This window comes from Spermophilus citellus (genome assembly GCF_964194105.1).
Source record: "Spermophilus citellus genome assembly, chromosome: 17".
NCBI lineage: Eukaryota > Metazoa > Chordata > Mammalia > Rodentia > Sciuridae > Spermophilus > Spermophilus citellus.
This window is the reverse complement of record NC_138199.1, coordinates 19228159-19250836: the sequence shown is the minus strand read 5'-3', so window position 1 is coordinate 19250836 and position 22678 is coordinate 19228159. Positions and strand designations below refer to the sequence as shown.

Sequence of the window (22678 nt, the reverse complement as noted above, 5' to 3'; positions counted from 1 at the left end):
GCGGAGTTTTACAAAACCTTTAAAGAAGAATTAATACCAATACTTTTCAAGCTATTTCAGGAAATAGAAAAAGAGGGAGAACTTCCAAATTCATTCTATGAGGCCAACATCACCCTGATTCCGAAACCAGACAAAGACACCTCAAAGAAAGAAAACTACAGACCAATATCTCTAATGAACCTACATGCAAAAATCCTCAATAAAATTCTGGCGAATCGAATACAAAAACACATCAAAAAATTGTGCACCATGATCAAGTAGGATTCATCCCAGGGATTCAAGGATGGTTCAATATACGGAAATCAATAAATGTTATTCACCACATCAATAGACTTAAAGGTAAGAACCACATGATCATCTCGATAGACGCAGAGAAAGCATTCGACAAAGTACAGCATCCCTTTATGTTCAAAACATTAGAAAAACTAGGGATAACAGGAATTTACCTTGACATTGTAAAAGCTATCTATGCTAAGCCTCAGGCTAGCATCATTCTGAATGGAGAAAAGTTGAAGGCATTCCCTCTTAAATCTGGAACAAGACAAGGATGCCCTCTATCACCACTTCTATTCAATATAGTTCTCGAAACACTGGCCAGAGCAATTAGACAGACGAAAGAAATTAAAGGCATAAAAATTGGAAAAGAAGAACTTAAATTATCACTATTTGCAGATGACATGATTCTATACCTAGAAGACCCAAGAGTCTACAAAAAAACTACTAGAACTAATAAATGAATTCAGCAAAGTGGCAGGATATAAAGCCAACACGCATAAATCAAAGGCATTTCTGTATATCAGCGACAAAACTTCTGAAACGGAAATGAGGAAAAACACTCCATTCAAAATATCCTCAAAAAAAAATACTTGGGAATCAACCTAACAAAAGAGGTGAAAGATTTATACAATGAAAACTACAGAACTCTAAAGAGAGAAGTAGAAGAAGATCTTTGAAGATGGAAAAATGTACCCTGTTCATGGATAGGCAGAACTAACATCATCAAAATGGCGATATTACCAAAAGTTCTCTATAGGTTTAATACAATGCCAATCAAAATCCCAACGGCATTTCTTGTAGAAATAGGTAAAGCAATCATGAAATTCATATGGAAAAATAAAAGACCCAGAATAGCAAAAGCAATTCTAAGCAAGAAGTGTGAATCAGGCGGTATAGCAATACCAGATTTCAAACTATATTACAGAGCAATAGTGACAAAAACAGCATGGTACTGGTACCAAAACAGGCAGGTGGACCAATGGTATAGAATAGAGGACACAGAGACTAATCCACAAAGTTACAACTATCTTATATTTGATAAAGGGGCTAAAAGCATGCAATGGAGGAAGGATAGCATCTTCAACAAATGGTGCTGGGAAAACTGGAAATCCATATGCAACAAAATGAAACTGAATCCCCTCCTCTCACCATGCACAAAAGTTAACTCAAAATGGATCAAGGACCTTGATATCAAATCAGAGACTCTGCATCTGATAGAAGAAAAAGTTGGCTCCGATCTACATATTGTGGGGTCGGGCTCCAAATTCCTTAATAGGACACCCATAGCACAAGATTTAATAACAAGAATCAACAAATGGGACTTACTTAAACTAAAAAGTTTTTTCTCAGCAAGAGAAAAAATAAGAGAGGTGAATAGGGAGCCTACATCATGGGAACAAATTTTTACTCCTCACACTTCAGATAGAGCCCTAATATCCAAAGAACTCAAAAAATTAGACAATAAGATAACAAATAACCAAATCAACAAATGCGCCAAGGACCTGAACAAACACTTCTCAGAGGAGGATATACAATCAATCAACAAGTACATGAAAAAATGCTCACCATCTCTAGCAGTCAGAGAAATGCAAATCAAAACCACCCTAAGATACCATCTCACTCCAGTAAGATTGGCAGCCACTATGAAGTCAAACAACAACAAGTGCTGGCGAGGATGTGGAGAAAAGGGTACACTTGTACATTGCTGGTGGGACTGCCAATTGGTGCGGCCAATTTGGAAAGCAGTATGGAGATTCCTGGGAAAGCTGGGAATGGAACCACCATTTGACCCAGCTATTGCCCTTCTTGGACTATTCCCTGAAGACCTTAAAAAAGCGTACTACAGGGATACTGCCACATTGATGTTCATAGCAGCACAATTCACAATAGCTAGACTGTGGAACCAACCCAGATGCCCTTCAATAGATGAATGGATAAAAAAAAAGTGTGGCATTTATACACCATGGAGTATTACGCAGCACTAAAAAATGACAAAATCATGGAATTTGCAGGGAAATGGATGGCACTAGAGCAAATTATGCTTAGTGAAGCTAGCCAATCCCTAAAAAACAAATACCAAATGTCTTCTTTGATATAATGAGAGCAACTATGAACAGAGCAGGGAGGAAGAGCAGGAAGAAAAGATTAACATTAAACAGAGACTTGAGATGGGAGGGAAAGGGAGAGAAAAGGGAAAATGTATGAAAATGAAGGGAGACCCTCATTGCTATACAAAATTACATATAAGAGGTTGTGAGGGGAATGGGAAAATAAACAAGGAGAGAAATGAATTACAGTAGATGGTGTAGAGAGAGAAGATGGGAGGGAAGGGCGGGAGGATAGTAGGGGATAGGAAAGGTAGCAGAATACAACAGTTACCAATAGGGCATTATGTAAAATTGTGGATGTGTAACCGACGTGATTCTGCAATCTGCATTTGGGGTAAAAATTGGGAGTTCATAACACACTTCAATCTAATGTATGAAATATGATATGTCAAGAGCTTTGTAATGTTGTGAACAACCAATTAAAAAATAAATAAATAAATTGGATCTTTAAAAAAAAGGAAGCATAGAACTTGTAGACATTAAGGTAGGCAAGTACAGAAGGTCCTACGTTTCAATGTGCAATGGGAACAAACATTGTTTATTCCCCACATTGTGTGATGGGCAGCTCCAGGTACCTTGACAACACAGCTTTTGGGGGCAGCTGTTTAGCAGAGAACATGGGCATGGATAACAAGAGTATAAGGGTGTGTGGGGACAGTGAGCTTTGGAATCAAAGTGGGCAAGACCTCTCAGATGGTCACACTGTTTTCCACCATGCTAGGTTGAAGGTATCCATAGGGAAGATCCAAGTCTGCATTCCGGACCTTAATCTCTCTGTCCATGACAGCCAGCTCCTCCTGGAATTGCTGCAGCACAGCCTGGGGCCCAGGGCCTGAGAAATATTTCTCCTTATGCTGCCCCAAGGCCACCTGAAAAGAGAACAGGATGGCTCAGCTCCTTGGGCCTCTCAGCCAAGACTACTGCCCTTCTCTCTAGCTATCTCCTCCCCCAGAACCCAGGCATCTGTTTCTAACCATGACTGGCTGACATCTGCCAAGGAACCTGATGAACGTCTTCTGCATACGGGCCTGGTGGAGATCAGGCAGTGAGTCTACTATATCCTTCTCTGTCACAGCCTTGGAGATGGGTGGAGGCTTCCTCATGGTGCATGGGCCATTAGGGATCCAGGAGTACCAGTCTAGCTACGGGTAGAAGAGCCACTCAGAAACCCAGGTTAATGGCCCAGGCATTTAACTCCCCTCATATTCTAATCCCAGGAGTCCCTGGGGGATGATCACACAGGTTACCTGTCCCAGGTGGGCTGAAGCATGCTGACCAGTGCATGTGAAGATACACATAGTAACAACGTGGCAGAGTTGATCCAGGGACTCCAAGGAGAGAGGGAACCTGAGTGAATTGAGAATGAGAGGATTTGAGACCAGGGAATGAGGCAAATATTTGGACATGAGGGAAAGATATTCAGAGATACATTAAATAATTTCCTATGGACCTGGCCTCTGAATTCCATGATTCACATAAAATGTGAACTCAAATCGGATATACTTGGGATAAACCTTAGAGCTATGGGGGAAAGAGTAGAAACAAGTAAGGAAAAATATCTAAGAGAAGTCATGTATCTGATTCTGGAGAAAGTTCTTCGTGCATAAGGAGTAACAGAGTATATGAGAGGATGATAAAGGAAAGGAGCTGGGAAAATCAGGAGTGATCATTAAGATTTCTGGATACTATGGAAAAGTCCAGGGAATTCTCAGGGTCCTCAAGGAAGGGTGTCTTATGGTGTTGTGAGGCAGGGAAAGTTGACAAGTGGGTGGGTGTTGACACAGGTTACTGGGGAGGATCCAGGCCTTACCCCCGGTCCTGGGCACCCTGCAGTCCAGTTTCAGTGATCTCTCTGTACCAGGCCTGCAGCTCTGAATCTTGCTTCACGGCTTTATCACTCTTATAGAAGAGTCCCACCATCCCATGCACATACCTGTTCCGCAGGGAAAAGGTTGTTGTGACTCAGCCAGCCAACGTAGGACCTTCTGTACCTGTGGTCCCCCTCGTTCTATCACTCTCTGTATCACCCTCACCTACTGATGATTTCCCACAGCCTGAGGGCATCTTGGCCATAGAGAGAAGATGTCACATCCAGGAGCCCACGGTCAGCCAGGTCATCAGGAGGGCAGAAGGAACGGTAGGTTGTGGTAACTGACCTGCCAGGGCAGTCTTTCCACGTGGGAATATTTTTTTTTGTAATCTTCCAGTCTATGTATGCAATTTGCAAGATCCAACATCCCCTTAATGGCCAAGTTCTTCAACCTGTGTAAAGAATGACATGCAAGAAGAATAAGAAAAAAATCTCACCTTACAGCCTGGGAAGAAAGTGCCCAACCTCAATCCAGCACTCTCTTTTGAGATACCGGGGGATTGAATTCATGGTGCTTTACCACTGAGCTACATCCCAAACCTTTTTATTTTTTTGAGGCAGGGTCTTGCTCAGTTGCTGAGGCTGGCCTCAAACTTGTGATTCTCCTGCCTCAGTCTTTGGAGTAATTGGATTACAGGTGTGGGCTACCACCCAGACCTGGCACTCACTCTTTTGTTAGAGAGAGGGTGAAATCCAAATCCTTATCCTCTAGAAATCGTTCATTTCTGGGAAGGGTCCCTCTGCGTCTTCCCTGCTACAGGCAGGATTAACCCATCCTTCCAGGAGCCCCACCTGGAGGAAGAACATAGAGTCGGGAGTAGGTGGAGCAAGAGGTTTTCCTAACTGTAGTAGGGATCAGAAGCTTTCTGGGACTCACCGATAAGCCTTCCTTCTGTCCTCCAGCTCCTGTTCCCTATATTTCTTAAACAGATTCTGGGGGTCATCACTCACCGACCGGGCTGGGTAAGGGGGAAACAAAAGACAGGCGTCCTCCCTGGAACCCCCCTCACACTCAGCCCCACGGCAGGGCCTTTCCATCAGTTCTCTTCTTGAATCCCATTCTTGCATTTCTTACCTCTGCATCTTTCTCCTCTTTCCCTTTTATATCATAGCATCCCCTATCCCGACCCTCGCTTCCTGGAGGAGTCACACCCTTTACCCAGAGCCCTCACCTGTGCCTTCGGGTAGACAGAGAATCCTGTCTTCCTGGATCCAGCTGTAGCAAGGGAAATGGACCTCTCCTTGGGTCCCTGGGCCCTGCACCGCGATCCACTTGCAGAACCAGTCAAAATTCAACAGGCTTTTGTGCTTGCGCAGCTTCACCAGCAGGAGGCGCCCCAGGTGAAAGGGGACATCGATCTCCAACTCCGTTTTCTGTGGAACAGAACATTCCGCAGAGGCACGTTATGAGGTCCTTAGCGAGGGCAGTGGAGTCTGGATGCTTTCGAGGAAACTTGGCTTTGTTTGTCCCTCGGGGGACACCCAGGGAGAGACCTGAAGCAGGTGGCGGTGAGGAAGAACAGCTAGCTCTGCGGGGCTCCAGCCTCCAGCCTCCAATAGCATCTTCCCTACTCCTTCCACCCAAGCAGAGATACTACTCGATTCTCTCTCTTCTCACTTTCCTTTTTTTCTATCAGGCACCCAGCCCTCACACCATCTCATTCCCTGGCCCAACTTCCCCTTGCTTCTGGCCTAGGGCTCCAGAACGTGCGGGCTGCTCCTCCTCGCCCTGGCTCCCAGGCTCTGCACTCACCTTCTCCCGCAATGGCCGTAGCAGCTTCCCCAGGTCCGCCTCCCCGTGCTCGCCAACTAGCCACAGCTGCACCAGGTTGGTGGAGCCCGCCAAGAGCGAGTCCCCGGTGGCGACGCGGATCACATACTTGCCCATCTTGCCTGAACCAGGACAGGAACCTGGAAGAAAGTCAGCACTTAAGAGGATCTGAGACCCAGTTCCCAAGGCACCACACCCAGAGGAATGCCCCTATTGTGTGTGGGTTGAAAGAGCTCCTCCTCTCACCTCTCCCACTCAAATGCAGGTATCTGTTTCACTATAGTCTCTGCACCCAGGGTTTCTCCCAGCTATCCTAGAAGTATAATGTTACCTTGCAAGCACTCCCTAACACCCAGCCATGCAGAAGATGACAGCTAAATACTAGAATCACCCCCCAACCTAATTTTGATGTGAAAAATCAATGAGAAAGCAATGGATTGTACAGAAGAGAGAGAGAGAGAGAGAGAGAGAATCTTGAAGTGTGGGAATGTTTTTCAGTGGAAAGTGACTAAGCCATCTTGGCAAAGATGCAGAGCTTTGTGTTGAGGTCGAATACAGGTAATGTTGCACAGCTGAAATAGATATGTTTGTTGTCCAGATTCAGGAGCCAAGAGAGGGAGTTTGGAATTCCCCTTCAGGTTGAATCATGAAGTTTCCACTGGGTTATCCTGAAACAGGGTTTATTTGAAGCCTGCACCACAGGCTGAGTACCCTTAATGTGCCCCATGGGTATGCTCCTTTCAGAACTAATTCTTTCCCAGCCTGAGTCCCAGGTTTTGGTCCTCCTCATTCTCATCCTGACAAGTGCTGCCCAGGTACACATCTCAACTATTCCATCTTTGCATGTCCATGCCTACTTTCCCAGCCCTGAGCAATCCTGCTCATCTGGGCTTACTATTCCCTGAACTTCCTGCCCTATAGTGAACAAAACCCATTAAATCTATAAATTTTTGTATAAATGCTCCATCTCTGCATATTGAAATAGTCATTCAAAATAGGTGACGAAAGTGGGAATCTGAAAGTATTCAGATGTACCTTAAACATTTGTTTTAACTCTGACATCCTAAATGTAGAGTCATTCATGAATTCTTTTCTATAGGGCCAAAGTGTTTTCTTTGAGTATGGGTCCATAACAAGCTCTCTTAGTTCTTCCCTACAGAAACCACATCCAGGTGTGTTTACATTTATTTAAAATGAAGCTAAAACCTAAAGGTTGTTGTGGGGAAAAACACCAAAGGCAACATCTGTCTAGACCTTTTGCAGTTTTCCCCAAACCTTTTAACAGTTATTTTGCATACTGCTAGTCCATAATTTGACAGCGATTTTTTTTAATGGTTGCTGTTTATATGGTCATAAAGTATTCAATTTGACTTTAATAAAAAGAATACCCATAAGTTTATACTGCTATTCCACCATTATTTCCTGTATAAGTTGCATAATAACAATAACCAATTTAACTGATGTAAAGAGTTTTGAAAGCTTACACGACTATTCTTGATAAACACAAACTTTCAACTTGTGGAGTTCAAAGTGCTGAGGTTGTCATAAATTACCCTCCTTGTTATCTGCATTTGGCATGCTGTGGGCATGCCAGGCTTTCTGGAGGGCATGAACCGTGTCAGTCATCTGGTAAGTTGGCTAAGTGCAGCTAAGATTTGGAAACTTCTACTGTAAAGTCTAGTTTTTCTCTGATGCCTCTCTGTTCATGCCCACATTTCCAATACTCAAGAACCCTGGGAACATAAATGGTCACAACCCTTCCTGCTCCCCCAGCAGCCATCTGTCAGTGACCCTCTTGTGAAGGTCACACCGTTCACCACAAAACCCTCTTTCCTTCCTCCTCACAATGAGAAACTCTCCTATGCTCCCCATGGACCCCAATCTCTCACAACCTTTGACCTGCCACCGTCATCCAGAGCCTCCATTTCTTTTTGAAAAAGACTCTTCTTACACTATGGCAACATATTCCCTCCACTGATTCTGCCTGTGAAGACCCATTTTTCACATTTCAGATGCTCACAGTCTAATCACAACTCAGAATTCATTTCTTATTACTTAAAATTCATCTGTAGTAAATTTAAATACTGTGAATTATCTACTCAACCCATGAGCCATTTTCCCCTTCCTGAAGATTGTGACTAGAAAGAAAAACTGAGTTCCTGAGGATTTTCCAGGTCCTATGAGACCCAGTTCACTTCTTCTCCTTGGGTTCTATGAGACACCCAAGTGTCTTTCCAATACCCCCTCTTTATTGCATAAGTTAGCTTGAAATGGGTTTCTAGAACAATCAATTCTGCCATATATAAGACCAAAATTATCCTATTGGGAGTAGAATATTAGTAGTAGTATCTCAATTCAATTTGTAAGATTATTTCTCTTAAAACTCCCAACTCAGGACCAGCAGGACAACAGCATGCTGCAGCGGGCCAAATTGAGCACTACGGAGTTCTGGCAGTGTAGAGAAGCAGAGTTTCAGATCCTGTGGAGATCTGTCACCCATGCCTCCACAGGGCACCAGACAGAGAACTGAAGGGGTGACTTAGTGGAGAAACGGCCCAGGTCCATCCTCCTCACCGGACACCCAGGTGTGGAAAGGGGCGGTCACCTTCTTGAAGAATCGACTTCAGCAGTTTTGGGCAGATCTCATGGCAGAGAGTTTGGTGACAGATCAGGTGTGTGACCCCCAGCACCCCCTCCACCCAGCTGGGATAACTCAAAAACTTTCTCACCAGCTCTCTGTGGGCATGAATATCAGAGCTGAGGGAAACTGAAAAGGCACCTGACCTCCAACTCCCCCTCCCCCCAGCAGCAAAAACCGAAACCTTTCTCACCAGCTCTCAGTGGGCGTGGCTATCAGAGGGAATCAGACAGAACAGGTTGCCAGTTTCCAACTCCCTCTTTCCATAGCCATGATGACTGGGTAACTAACAAACAAAGAGAGCGCTCAGTTATTCAAGAGGGCAGGACGGCCAGGGTGGTGCATGCCCAGAGTGAAGCTAGAGCTGTGGACAGGAGCCCCAGTAAGTGGGGCCTGGCGGGCAGGAGAAGTGAGGAGGCTAGAGACTGGGAGCAACCCAAAGTGACCAGATTGGAGAGTCACCCGGCAGGGGAGGGAGAGCCACCTGGCAGGGGAGGGAGAGCCACCTCACAGGGATTGCTTCCTACATCCTGAGGGCAGAGACGCAGCCTGGAAAGCACAATGCTACCTACTGGAAGAGAAGAAAACCGAACTCTAAGAGTGCATTTTTTCTCTTTCTTTCTTTCTTTTTTTATATATCTTTTTTCCTTCCTTTTCTCTCGTTCTTTCTTCTTCTTTTCCTTGTACTTTTCTTTCTCCTTCTCTTCCCCTCCCAACCTCCCAAGCTTTACTACTTCTACTACATGTAATTTAATAAATGCAAATAGGTGAATGTTTCTAGGCTTTTTATAGTCCTCCTAAGTACTTAGCTACCCCCAAATACTCCTGTCTATTTTCCTGTTAATATCTCCCTTCATTAGAGCTCTCCTCCAAAGTAGCTAAGATATACTAATCCCCAGATCCTCACATCTTTTCCCCTAAACATAAAGTCCTATGACCAAACCTCAGTTCTCTATATGCCATCATTAGTTTCCTCTTAGGAAACTAATGAATTTACTTTAAATTACAAGTGAACCCAACATCTCTAGACATTGTCTCCCATCACAAAGGAGAGATCTCGGAGCTATACAAAAGCAAAACAAATTTATAGGAGAAAATAATAAAACAGCAGTCACACAGAGCTGGAAAGAAACATGAGCATCATGAATAGACAAGGAAAAAAAAGGAACATAAACAATACAGGACAACTCAACAATACAGGAGTTTGTAGCCACAGCAGAGATAAAGATTTCAAGATATACATGCTTCAAATGTTATGGAGTCTTAAGGAAGACCTTATACAGCAAATGCAGACAATGAAAGATCACTTCAACAATGAATTACATAAACAAATCCATGAAGCAAAAGAGCAACTCTACAGGGAGACAGAGGTTATAAAAAAAATCAAACAGAAATCCTGGAAATGAAGAAAATTATAAACCAAATTAAAAATTCAAATGAGAGTATCACCAGTAGAGTAGACCAATTAGAAGTCAGAACATCAGACAACGAAGACAAAATATATCATCTTGAAAAGAGTCTAGTCAACTCAGAAAGGCTAGTAAGAAACCATGAGCAGAACATCCAAGAGATTTGGGATAACATAAAAAAACCAAACTTAAGAGTCATTGGGAGCCATTGCAGTACATTGAGCTCCATAGAGACAGCACCGTGGCAAGTGAGAGCTGGACGGGCACTGGGCGACTCTGTGCCTCGCTGAGGAAAAATAACTAAACGTGGGCAAAGGAGATCCTAAGAAGCCGAGAGGCAAAATGTCATCATATGCATTATTTGTGCAAACTTGCCGGGAGGAGCACAAGAAGAAGCACCCAGATGCTTCAGTCAACTTCTCAGAGTTTTCTAAGAAGTGCTCAGAGAGGTGGAAGACCATGTCTGCTAAAGAGAAAGGAAAATTTGAAGACATGGCAAAGGTGGACAAGGCCCGTTATGAAAGAGAAATGAAAACCTATATCCCTCCTAAAGGGGAAACAAAAAAGAAGTTCAAGGATCCCAATGGACCCAAGAGGCCTCTGTCGGCCTTCTTCTTGTTCTGTTCTGAGTATCGCTCCAAAATCAAGGGAGAACATCCTGGCCTATCCATTGGTGATGTTGCAAAGAAACTGGGAGAGATGTGGAATAACACTGCTGCAGATGGTAAGCAGCCTCATGAAAAGAAAGCTGCCAAGCTGAAGGAAAAATACGAAAAGGATATTGCTGCCTACCGAGCTAAAGGAAAACCTGATGAAGCAAAAAAGGGAGTTGTCAAGGCTGAAAAAAACAAGAAAAAGAAGGAAGAGGAGGAAGATGAGGAAGATGAAGAGGATGAGGAGGAGGAGGAAGATGAAGATGAAGAAGAAGATGATGATGATGAATAAGTTGGTTCTAGCACAGTTTTTTTCTTGTCTATAAAGCATTTAACCCCCCTGCACACAACTCACTCCTTTTAAAGAAAAAAATTGAAATTTAAGGCTGTGTAAGATTTGTTTTTAAACTGTACAGTGTCTTTTTTTGTATAGTTAACACACTACCGAATGTGTCTTTAGATAGCCCTGTCCTGGTGGTATTTTCAATAGCCACTAACCTTGCCTGGTACAGTATGGGGGTTGTAAATTGGCATGGAAATTTAAAGCAGGTTCTTGTTGGTGCACAGCACAAATTAGTTATATATGGGAATGGTAGTTTTTCATCTTCAGTTGTCTCTGATGCAGCTTATACGAAATAATTGTTGTTCTGTTAACTGAATACCACTATGTAATTGCAAAAAAAAAAAGTTGCAGCTGTTTTGTTGACATTCTGAATGCTTCTAAGTACTAAAATTTTTTTTATTAGTATTGTTGTCTTTTTCATAGGTCTGAAATTTTTCTTCTTGAGGGGAAGTTAGTCTTGCTTTTGCCCATTTTAGATCACATGAATTTTTACAGTGTTTATCTTTTCATAGTTAGATGATAAAAAACTTTTTGTCTACACACCCTGCATATCATGATGGGGTTAATAAAAATTGAATTGAGGACATTTTCATCCGTAACTGAAACTCCAAAACCTTGATCAATTGATAGCAAATTTCACATAGCCCACTTACATTTACCAAGTGAAGGGTAGCCAATTCTATTCACAGCATGGGATTATTAGAATCAAACAATGTGAAAGTCTGTCCTTGAAGGATTAATAGAGAAGTATGTTCTGATCTTTACATGAGGATCTATATTCTTAACTCCCATTACCATGTAATGACAGTTTTATTTTGCAGTTAACACATTAAAGAAGACCTGAGAATGAATCCCCAAAAGCGTGAGCTTAAAATACAAGACTGCCATATTAAATTTTTTGTTGAGATTAGTCCCAGCAAAGGTTCTGAGAGTCCTGGCTGTAAATGCCTTTTCCCATTTATCTAAATATGGACTGCTCAGGAAACTTGAGACTCCATTGAAAGTATTTTTACTTAATTGGGCCAGCTTAGAAAATTACAATGCCAAGTTTGAAGTAGGGTATATTTTCCTATATTGTGATTTGCCCATTTATAAATCAAAATAGACATGAGGAAAAAACTTTGCATCTCTACCAATTATCCAACTTATTTGATTTTTTTTTTAATTTTTAACAAAAATCCAAACTCATTCATTAGAGTCATGTTTATCTACTTAGCAATTTAGGGAAAAATTTGGCAATTTTGTGGTTTTTGAGATTATCGTTCTCTTAAAGTGCCAGTGTTTTAAAATAGCGTTCTTGTAATTTTACATGATTTTGTGATGGAGTGCTGTTTTGTTATATAATTTTGACCTGGATTCTTTCCATTTGCATTTGTTTATGTAATTTCAGGAGGAATACTGAACATCTGAGTCCTGGATGATACTAATAAACTAATAATTGCAGAGGTTTAAAAAAAAGAGTCATTGGGATAGAGGAAGGTATAGAGGTCCAAACCAAAGGGATGAGCAACTGTTCAATGAAATAATTTTAGAAAACTTTCCATACATGAAGAATGAAATGGAAATTCAAATCCTAGAAGCCTACAGGACGCCAAATGTACAAAACCACAAGAGACCCACACCAAGACACATTATAATGAAAATGTCCAACATACAGAACAAGGAGAGAATTTTAAAAGCCACAAGAGAAAGGAGGCAGATTACATTTAGGGGTAAACCAATTAGGTTAACGGTAGATTTTTCAACACAGATGCTAAAAGCTAGAAGACCCTGGAACAATGTATTTCAAACGCTGAAAGATAATGGGTTCCAACCAAGAATCTTGTATACAGAAAAATTAAGCTTCAGGTGTGACAATGAAATAAAAACCTTCCGCGATAAACAAAAGTTAAAAGAATTCACAGCTAAAAAACCAGCACTGCAAAGCATTTTGGGCAAAACACTACACGAAGAGGAGATGAAAAACAATGAAAATCAACAGTGAGAGGTAGCACAGTAAAGGGAAAAACTAATCAAAGAGGAAAAACAAATCAAGTTAAATAACAAAAATAAACAAACATGGCTGGAAGTACAAACCATATATCAATAGTAACCCTAAATATTAATGGCTTAAACTCACCAATCAAGAGACATAGGCAAGTAGACTGGATTAAAAAAACAGATCCAACACTATGCTGCCTACAGGAGACTCATCTGATGGGAAAAGACATACACAGGCTGAAGGTGAAAGGTTGGGAGAAATCATACCACTCACATGGACCTCAGAAGCAAGGAGGAGTGTCCATATTTGTATCAATAAAATAGACTCAAGCCAAAGTTAATCAAAAGGGATAAAGAAGGACACTACATACTGCTAAAGGGAACCATTCACCAACAAGACATAACAATCATTAATATATATGCCCCAAACAATGATGCAGCTATGTTCATCAAACAAACTCTTCTCAAGTTCAAGAGACAAATAGACCACAGCACAATAATCATGGGAGATTTTAACACACCTCTCTCACCACTGGACAGATCTTCCAAACAAAAGTTGAATAAAGAAATTATAGAACACAATAACACAATTAATAACCTAGACTTAACTGACATATATAGAATATATCAACCATCATCAAGTGGATATACTTTTTTCTCAGCAGCACATGGATCCTTCTCAAAAATAGACCATATATTATGCCATAGGGCAACTCTTACCAGTTATAAAGTAGTAGAGATAATACCATGCATCGTATCAGATCATAATGGAATGAAACTGGAAATCAATGATAAAAGAAGGAAGGAAAATTCCTACATCACATGGAGAATGAACAATATGTTACTTCTGTAACAATGGGTCACAGGAGACAACAAGGAGGAAATTAAAAAATTCTTAGAGGTAAATGAGAACACAGACACAAAATATTGAAATCTCTGGGACACTATGAAAGCAGTACTATGAGGAAAATTCATTGCTTGGAGTTCATTCCTCAAAAAAAGAAAAGCCAACAAATAAATGATCTCACACTACATCTCAAAGCCCTAGAAAAAAGAAGAGCAAATCAACAGCAAGTGCAGTAGAAGGCAAGAAATAATAAAATCAGAGCTGAAATAAATTAAATTGAAATAAAAGAAACAATTGAAAAAATTGAAAAAACTAAAAGTTGGTTCTTTGAAAAAATAAATAAGATTGACAGACCCTTAGCCATGCTAATGAAGAGAAGAAGAGAGAGAACTCAGATTATTAGCATACGGGACGAAAAAGACAATATCACAACAGACACTACAGAAATACAAAAGATAATTAGAAATTATTTTAAAACCCTATATTCCAATAAAATAGAAGATAGTGAAGGCATCAATAAATTTCTTAAGTCATATGATCTGCCCAGATTGAGTCAGGAGGATATACACTACTTAGACCAATATCAAGTGAGGAAATAGAAGAAGCCATCAAAAGATTACCAACCCAGAAAAGCCCAGGACTGGAAGGATATACAGCAGACTTTTACAAAACCTTTAAAGAAGAACTAATACCAATACTCTTCAATCTATTTCAGGAGATAGAAAAAGAGGGAGTACTTCCAAATTCATTCTATGAGGCCAATATCACCCTGATTCCAAAACCAGACAAAGACACTTCAAAGAAAGAAAACTACAGACCAATATCTCTAATGAACTTAGATGCAAAAATCCTCAATAAAATTTTGGCAAATTGTATACAAAAACACATCAAAAAGATCATGCACCATAATCAAGTGGGATTCATCCCTTGGATGCAAGGCTGATTCAATATATGGAAATCAATAAATGTAATTCACCACATCAATAGACTTAAAGATAAGGACCATATGATCATCTCGATAGATGCAGAAAAAAGCATTCAACAAAATACAGCATTCCTTTATGTTCAAAACTCTAGAAAAACCAGGGATAACAGGAATCTACGCTAAGCCTCAGGCCATCATCATTCTTTTTTTTTTTTCATGTTTACAACTTTTACTGCTTTTGAGAAAATATGTTTACAAGCAAATGCACAGTTTTGATGAAGAAGTAGTTTACCAGTTTTAAGCACAGCAAACTGATCCTAATTCATGCCTGTTAAAATGCAGGACGAGGCAGCCTTTACAAAAACTCATTTTGCACATCACAGATTAGACAAAGGATAAACCCTGGTTCCTATTGTTTACTTCAATGTGTATTCAGCTGAGTTTGGATTTTCCAATATAGTAGACTTGTCATCCTAGAATCAGGGTAGTGCTGCTTTCATTTGGGAGTAATTCATTTATAAAAAGCAGCAAAAATCCTCAGAAAAATAATGGAGATCTGATTGTATTGGCTATTGGTGGTTTGGGTATGGATTTTCTGGACAGTATATTCCATGAGGATAGAGAAGTTTTTTCTTATTGAGGCTGTATTCCCATTTCTGAGAATGGAGTTTAGCATATGGAAATCCCTCAATACCTATGGATGGATGAATGGGAGACTAACTTTTTAACAGATGCTTTGTCACCCCATCCTCCATGCCAAGGAGTTCAAAGTACTATACTAGTTTTATCTTTTGATCAAAACCTTCTTCCTTTTTTTTATTGTTGGTCGTTCAAAACATTACAAAGTTCTTAATATACCATATTTCACAATTTGATTCAAGTGGGTTATGAACTCCCATTTTTACCCCGTATACCGATTGCTGTATCACATCAGTTACACTTCCATTGATTTACATATTGCCATTCTAGTGACTGATGTATTCTGCTGTTTATCCTATTCTCTACTATCCCCCTTCCCCTCCCCTCCCCTCCCCTCCCCTTTTCTCTCTCTACCCCCTCTACTGTAAATCATTTCTTCACTTGTATTATTTTTCTCTTACCCCTCCTATCCTCTTATATGTAATTGTGTATGACCCTGAGGCTCACCTTCCAATTCCATGCGATTTCCCTTCTCTCTCCCTTTCCCTCCCACCTATCATCCCTGTTTAATGTTAATCTTCTTCTCAAGCTCTTCGTCCCTACCCTGTCCTTGGTTACTCCCCTTATATCAAAGAAGTCATTTGGCATTTGTTTTTTAAGGATTGGCTAGCTTCGCTTAGCATAATCTGCTCTAATGCCATCGATTTCCCTCCAAATTCTATGATTTTGTCATTTCTTAATGCAGACTAATACTCCATTGTGTATAAATGCCACATTTTTTTATCCATTCATCTATTGAAGGGCATCTAGGTTGGTTCCACAATCTTGCTATCGTGAATTGTGCTGCTATGAACATCGATGTAGCAGTGTCCCTGTAGCATGCTCTTATTAGGTCTTTAGGGAATAGACCGAGAAGGGGAATAGCTGGGTCAAATCGTGGTTCCATTCCCAGCTTTCCCAGGAATCTCCATACTGCTTTCCAAATTGGTTGCACCAATTTGCAGTCCCACCAACAATGAACAAGTGTACCCTTTTCCCTGCATCCTCGCCAGCACTTGTTGTTGTTGGACTTCATAATAGCTGCCAATCTTACTGGAGTGAGATGGTATCTTAGGGTGGTTTTGATTTGCATTTCTCTGACTGCTAGAGATGGTGAGCATTTTTTCATGTACTTGTTAATTAATTGTATGTTCTCCTCTGAGAAGTGTCTGTTCAGGTCCTTGGCCCATTTGTTGATTGGGTTGTTTGTTATCTTATTATCTAATTTTTTGAGTTCTTTGTATACTCTGGATATTAGGGCTCTATCTGAAGTGTGTGGAGTAAAGATTTGTTCCCAGGATGTAGGCTCCCTGTTTATCTCTCTTATTGTTTCTTTTGCTGAGAAAAAACTTTTTAGATTGAGTAAGTCCCATTTGTTGATTCTAGTTGTTAACTCTTGTGCTATGGGTGTCCTATTGAGGAATTTGGAGCCCGACCCCACAGTATGTAGATCATAGCCAACTTTTTCTTCTATCAGACGACGTGTCTCTGATTTAATATCGAGCTCCTTAATCCATTTTGAGTTGACTTTTGTGCATGGCGAGAGAAAGGGATTCAGTTTCATTTTGATGCAAATGGATTTCCAGTTTTCCTAGCACCATTTGTTGAAGATGCTATCCTTCCTCCATTGCCTGCTTTTAGCCCCTTTATCAAATATAAGATAGTTGTAGTTTTGTGGATTGGTTACTGTGTCCTCTATTCTGTACCATTGGTCCACCCGCCTGTTTTGGTACCAGTACCATGCTGTTTTTGTTACTATTGCTCTGTAGTATAGTTTGAAGTCTGGTATCGCTATACCACCTGATTCACACTTCCTGCTTAGCATTGTTTTTGCTATTCTGGGTCTTTTATTATTCCATATGAATTTCATGATTGTTTTATCTATTTCTACAAGAAATGCTGTTGGGATTTTGATTGGAATAGCATTGAACTTATAGAGAACTTTTGGTAATATCGCCATTTTGATGATGTTAGTTCTGCCTATCCATGAACAGGGAATATTTTTCCATCTTCTGAGGTCTTCTTCTATATCTCTCTTTAGGGTTCTGTAGTTTTCATTGTATAGGTCTTTCACCTCTTTTGTTAGGTTAATTCCCAAGTATTTTATTTTTGGGGGGGATATTGTGAATGGAGTAGTTGTCCTCATTTCCGTTTCAGAGGATTTGTCACTGATATACAAGAATGCATTTCATTTATGCTTGTTGATTTTATATCCTGCCACTTTGCTGAATTCATTTATTAGCTCTAATAGTTTCTTTGTAGACCCTTTTGGGTCTGTTAGGTATAGAATCATATCATCTGCAAATAGTGATAATTTAAGTTCTTCTTTTCCTATTTTTATGCCTTTAATTTCTTTCATCTGTCTAATTGCTCTGGCCAGTGTTTCGAGGACTATGTTGAACAGAAGTGGTGAGAGAGGGCATCCCTGTCTTGTACCAGATCTTAGAGGGAATGCTTTCAATTTTTCTCCATTCAGAATGATGCTGGCCTGTGGCTTATCATAGATTGCTTTTACAATGTTGAGGTATGATCCTGTTATCCCTAATTTTTCTAGAGTTTTGAACATAAAGGGATGCTATACTTTGTTGAATGCTTTTTCTGCATCTATCGAGATGATCATATGGTTCTTATTTTTAAGTCTATTGATGTGGTGAATAACATTTATTGATTTCCGTATATTGAACCAGGCTTGCATCCCAGGGATGAATCCTACTTGATCATGGTGTATAATTTTTTTGATATGATTTTGAATCCGATTCGCCAGAATTTTATTGAGGATTTTTGCATCTAGGTTCATTAGAGATATTGGTCTGTAGTTTTCTTTCTTTGAAGTGTCTCTGTCTGGTTTAGGCATCAGGGTGATGTTGGCCTCGTAGAATGTATTTGGAAGTTCTACCTCTTTTTCTATTTCCTGGAATAGCTTGAAAAGTATTGGTGTTAGTTCCTCTTTAAAGGTTTTGTAAAACTCTGCTGTATACCCATCCAGTCCTGGGCTTTTCTTAGTTGGTAGTCTTTTGATGGTTTCTTCTATTTCCTCTATTGTTATCGGTCTGTTTAGGTCGTCTATATCTTCCTGACTCAATCTGGGCAGATCATATGACTTAAGAAATTTATCGATGCCTTCACTATCTTCTATTTTATTGGAGTATAAGGATTCAAAATAATTTCTGATTATCTTCTGTATTTCTGAAGTGTCTGTTGTGATTTTGCCTTTTTCATCCCGTATGCTAGTAATTTGGGTTCTCTCTCTTCTTCTCTTCATTAGCATGGCTAAGGGTCTGTCGATTTTATTTATTTTTTCAAAGAACCAACTTTTAGTTTTGTCAATTTTTTAAATTGTTTCTTTTGTTTCGATTTCATTAATTTCCACTCTGATTTTAATTATTTCTTGCCTTCTACTTCTTTTGCTATTGTTTTGCTCTTCTTTTTCTAGGATTTTGAGATGAAATATGAGATCATTTATTTGTTGTTTTTTTCTTTTTTTAAGGAATGAGCTCCAAGCAATGAATTTTCCTCTTAGAACTGCTTTCAATGTGTCCCATAGATTCCTATATGTTGTGTCTGTGTTTTCATTTAACTCTAAGAAGTTTTTAATTTCCTCCTTAATGTCTTCTATAACCCATTGATCATTCAGTAACCTGTTGTTCATTCTCCACGTTATGCATGATTTTTCCTTCCTTCTTTTATCGTTGATTTTCAGTTTCATTCCATTATGGTCAGATAAGATGCATGGTATTATCTCTACTCCTTTATATTGTCTAAGAGTTGCCCTGTGACATAATATATGATCTATTTTTGAGAAGGATCCATGTGCTGCTGAGAAAAAAGTGTAACTGCTTGATGTTGGGTGGTATATTCTATATATGTCAATTAAGTCTAGGTTGTTAATTGTGTTATTGAGTTCTACAGTTTCCTTATTTAACTTTTGTTTGGAAGATCTGTCCAGTGGTGAGAGAGGTGTGTTAAAGTCTCCCATGATTATTGTATGGTGGTCTATTAGACTCTTGAACTTGAGAAGAGTTTGCTTGATGAACGTAGCTGCACCATTGTTTGGGGCATATATATTTATGATTGTTATGTCTTGTTGGTGTATGGTTCCCTTGAGCAGTATGTAGTGTCTCTCTTTATCCCTATTGATTAACTTTGGCTTGAAATCTATTTTGTTTGATATGAGTATGGACACTCCTGCTTGTTTCCGCAGTCCATATGAGTGGAATGATTTTTCCCAGCCTTTCACCTTCAGTCTATGTATATCTTTACCTATCAAATGCGTCTCCTGTAGGCAACATATTGTTGGGCCTTGTTTTGTGATCCATTCAACTAGCCTGTGTCTCTTAATTGGTGAGTTTAAGCCATTAACATTTAGGGTTATTATTGAGATATGGTTTGTTCCTCCAGCCATATTTGTTTATTAATGTTACTAAACCTGATTTGTTTTCCTCTTTGATTACTTTCCCCCCTTTACTGTCCTACCTCCCACTGATAGTTTTCCATGTTGTTTTCGATTTCCTCTTCCTGTAATGTTTTGCCAAGGATTTTTTGAAGAGATGGTTTTCTAGCTGCGAATTCTTTTAACTTTTGTTTATCGTGGAAGGTTTTAATTTCATCTTCCATCCTGAAGCTTAATTTCGCCGGATACACGATTCTTGGTTGGAACCCATTTTCTTTCAGTGTTTGAAATATGTTATTCCAGGATCTTCTAGCTTTCAGAGTCTGTGTTGAGAGATCAGCTGTTATCCTGATTGGTTTACCCCTAAATGTAATCTGCTTTCTTTCTCTTGTAGCTTTTAAAATTCTCTCCTTATTCTGTATGTTGGGCATCTTCATTATAATGTGTCTAGGTGTGGATCTCTTATGATTTTGCACTTTTGGCGTCCTGTAGGCTTCTAGGATTTGGGATTCTGTTTCATTCTTCAAGTCTGGGAAGTTTTCTCGTATTATTTCATTGAATAGATTGTTTATTCCTTTGGTTTGGAGCTCTGTGCCTTCCTGTATCCCAATGACTCTTAAGTTTGGTCTTTTAATGTTATCCCATATTTCTTGGATGTTCTGTTCATGGTTTCTTAGCAGACTTGCTGAGCTGTCTATGTTCTTTTTAAGTTGAAATACTTTGTCTTCATTGTCTGATGTTCTATCTTCTAAGTGATCTACTCTGCTGGTAGTATTGTCAATTGAGGTTTTAAGTTGGTTTATTGCTTCCTGCATTTCTAGGATTTCTATTTGTTTGTTTTTTATTACCTCTATCTCCCTGTGAAATTGGTCTTTTACTTCCTGGATTTGTTTATGTAGTTCCTTGTCAAAGTGATCTTTCATTGTCTAGTTTTGCTGTCTCTTGTCTTCCTTGAGACTCCAGATCATCTGAAGCATGTATATCCTGAACTCTTTATCAGACATTCCATCTGTTGCAGCTATTACCTCTTCTAGAGTTGGGTTGACCTGCATTGCTTGTGCTCCTTTCTTTCCTTGTCATTTCATACTGCTCGCATTTCTTTCTGCTTGGTGAAACTGTTGTGTTTTGAAATTTTCCCCCTATTTATTTATATTGCTCTTGTATAGTTGGGAGATCTCCCTTGCAGGGCGGGTAGTGGCTGTGCTCCTCCTCTAATTAGGGTGATATATCTACCACGCTGGTTGGTCGCAGTTCTGCCCACCCTGCGGGCGCGGGTGGCAGCTCTACTCTGCCCCCACTCCAATTGTGGTGATGTAACTACCACGCCCTCGGGTCGTTGGACCTGATCCGGATGTGGGCGGCAGCTCTTCTCCGCCCCTACTCCAATTGGTGTGACGTGTCTACCACGCTGGTCGGCCTCTAAGCCTGTTCCGCTGGTGGGTCGCAGATCCGCCTACCTTGCGGGCTCGGGCAGCAGTTCTGCTCAACCCCCACTCCCAGTGGGGGTACCTAACTGCCTCTCCAACGGGTCGCTGGGCCTTTTCCAGACACGGGCGGCAGCTCTGCTCAAATCCCACTCCAACCAGTGTGACGTGACTGCCTCGATGCTACTTGTCCACCACACTGGCAGGCTTCCAGGCCTGTCCTGCCAGTGGGTCGAAGGTCTGCTTACCTTGCAGGCTCAGATGGCGGCTCTTCACAGCCCCCACTCCAAATGGGGTGACTTGGCTACCGCGCAGTCAGGTCGCTGGTCCTGTTCCAGGCGTGGGCGGCTACTCTCCTCGGCCCCAGCTGCAGTTGGGGTGTCGTGATACCACGCCGGCGGGTCACTTGGCCTGCTCTGGGCGCAGGTGGCAGTTCCACTCTTCCCCCCAGGCCCCCACAGCACCCAGCAGGACCCGGACCAAGAAGCAGTCCCTGTAGGTTCCCCCGCCCTGGGCCAAAGCAACTTCAGGAGCCAGAACCCGGCCTCTCCAATCCCAGCCACGCTCTTCTAGGAGCAGGCTCCACAGAGCAACCGCCGCGGATTCCCCAGCCCCGGGCCAAAGCAGCCCCGGGAGCCCGAGCCTGGCCACTCCAAACTCTCCCAGCTCGGTGCACACTCCGCTAGGAGCAGGGTCAAAGACGCAGTCCCCGCGGGCTCCCCAGCCCCGGGCCAAAACTGTTCCGGGAGTCAGAGCGCCGCTGCCCCTCAGTGCACGTTCCACTGGGAGCTGGCGTCGGCACGCAGTCCCCACAGGTTCCCCCGCCCTGGGCCAAAGCAGCCTGGGGAACCAGAATCCGGCCGCTCAAAGTCCGGCGCACACCTTGCCAGGAGCGAGCCCCGAAGAGTATTCTCCTCAGGTTCTCCAGTCCAGAGCCTGAGCGATCTGTCTGTGAGACGCAGGCAAATACCAGCCTGGAATCACCTGTTCCGTAGTTGAATGAGCTGAGATCAGTAGAAAACAGGGATCATTACATCAGCTCTCCAAGATGGCGGCTGCTGTCCTCCTCCGTGGTCTGACCGGTGTCGAGAATCGAACTGGACCGCTTCTCTCCTCTGTCTCAAAGCCGGAACTCAGCACTAAGCACGGCCAGTGTACCACTGGCAGGAGCCCCCAGAATCCGCATCGCTGTACTCCCGCTCCGGTACCTCGGTACCTCGCCGCTACTCAGCGCGCGCCCCAGACTCCATCCGCGGGGCGGTCCGCCAAGCAGGTTCTGCTACCCTCCGTGCGGAGAAATCGCCCGTGACGGAGCCCCCGGAGTTGAATCCCGCACACTGGAAATCCGTCCTTTAGATTCTGGAGC

General features: G+C 41.5%; 2 protein-coding genes and 1 pseudogene across 3 annotated transcripts in view; 1 reads left to right on the top strand and 2 right to left on the bottom strand.

Moving 5' to 3' along the window:
* The window catches only part of LOC308636743 (polyunsaturated fatty acid lipoxygenase ALOX12-like), a 60998-nt pseudogene extending 54856 nt beyond the window's left edge, over window positions 1–6142 (bottom strand). The window contains exon 1 of the transcript in view: window positions 6008–6142. The product of the transcript in view is annotated as a polyunsaturated fatty acid lipoxygenase ALOX12-like (transcript). The remainder of the gene's footprint in view (window positions 1–6007) is intronic.
* LOC308635468 (polyunsaturated fatty acid (12S)/(13S)-lipoxygenase, epidermal-type-like) lies at window positions 3074–5817 on the bottom strand (the record flags this gene model as incomplete). The annotated part of the gene is made up of 8 exons (XM_081269914.1): window positions 3074–3253; window positions 3359–3526; window positions 3632–3731; window positions 4195–4317; window positions 4418–4540; window positions 5132–5213; window positions 5427–5628; window positions 5749–5817. The coding sequence occupies 8 exons, from the start codon at window positions 5815–5817 to the stop codon at window positions 3074–3076; spliced, it is 1047 nt and encodes a 348-aa protein (XP_081126040.1).
* Window positions 6143–10334: 4192 nt separating the features above from the next.
* LOC308636904 (high mobility group protein B1-like) lies at window positions 10335–12516 on the top strand. The gene has a single exon (XM_081272773.1). It carries the CDS (start codon window positions 10415–10417, stop codon window positions 11015–11017), a length of 603 nt encoding a protein of 200 aa, XP_081128899.1. The 5' UTR covers window positions 10335–10414; the 3' UTR covers window positions 11018–12516.
* Window positions 12517–22678: the final 10162 nt, after the last annotated feature.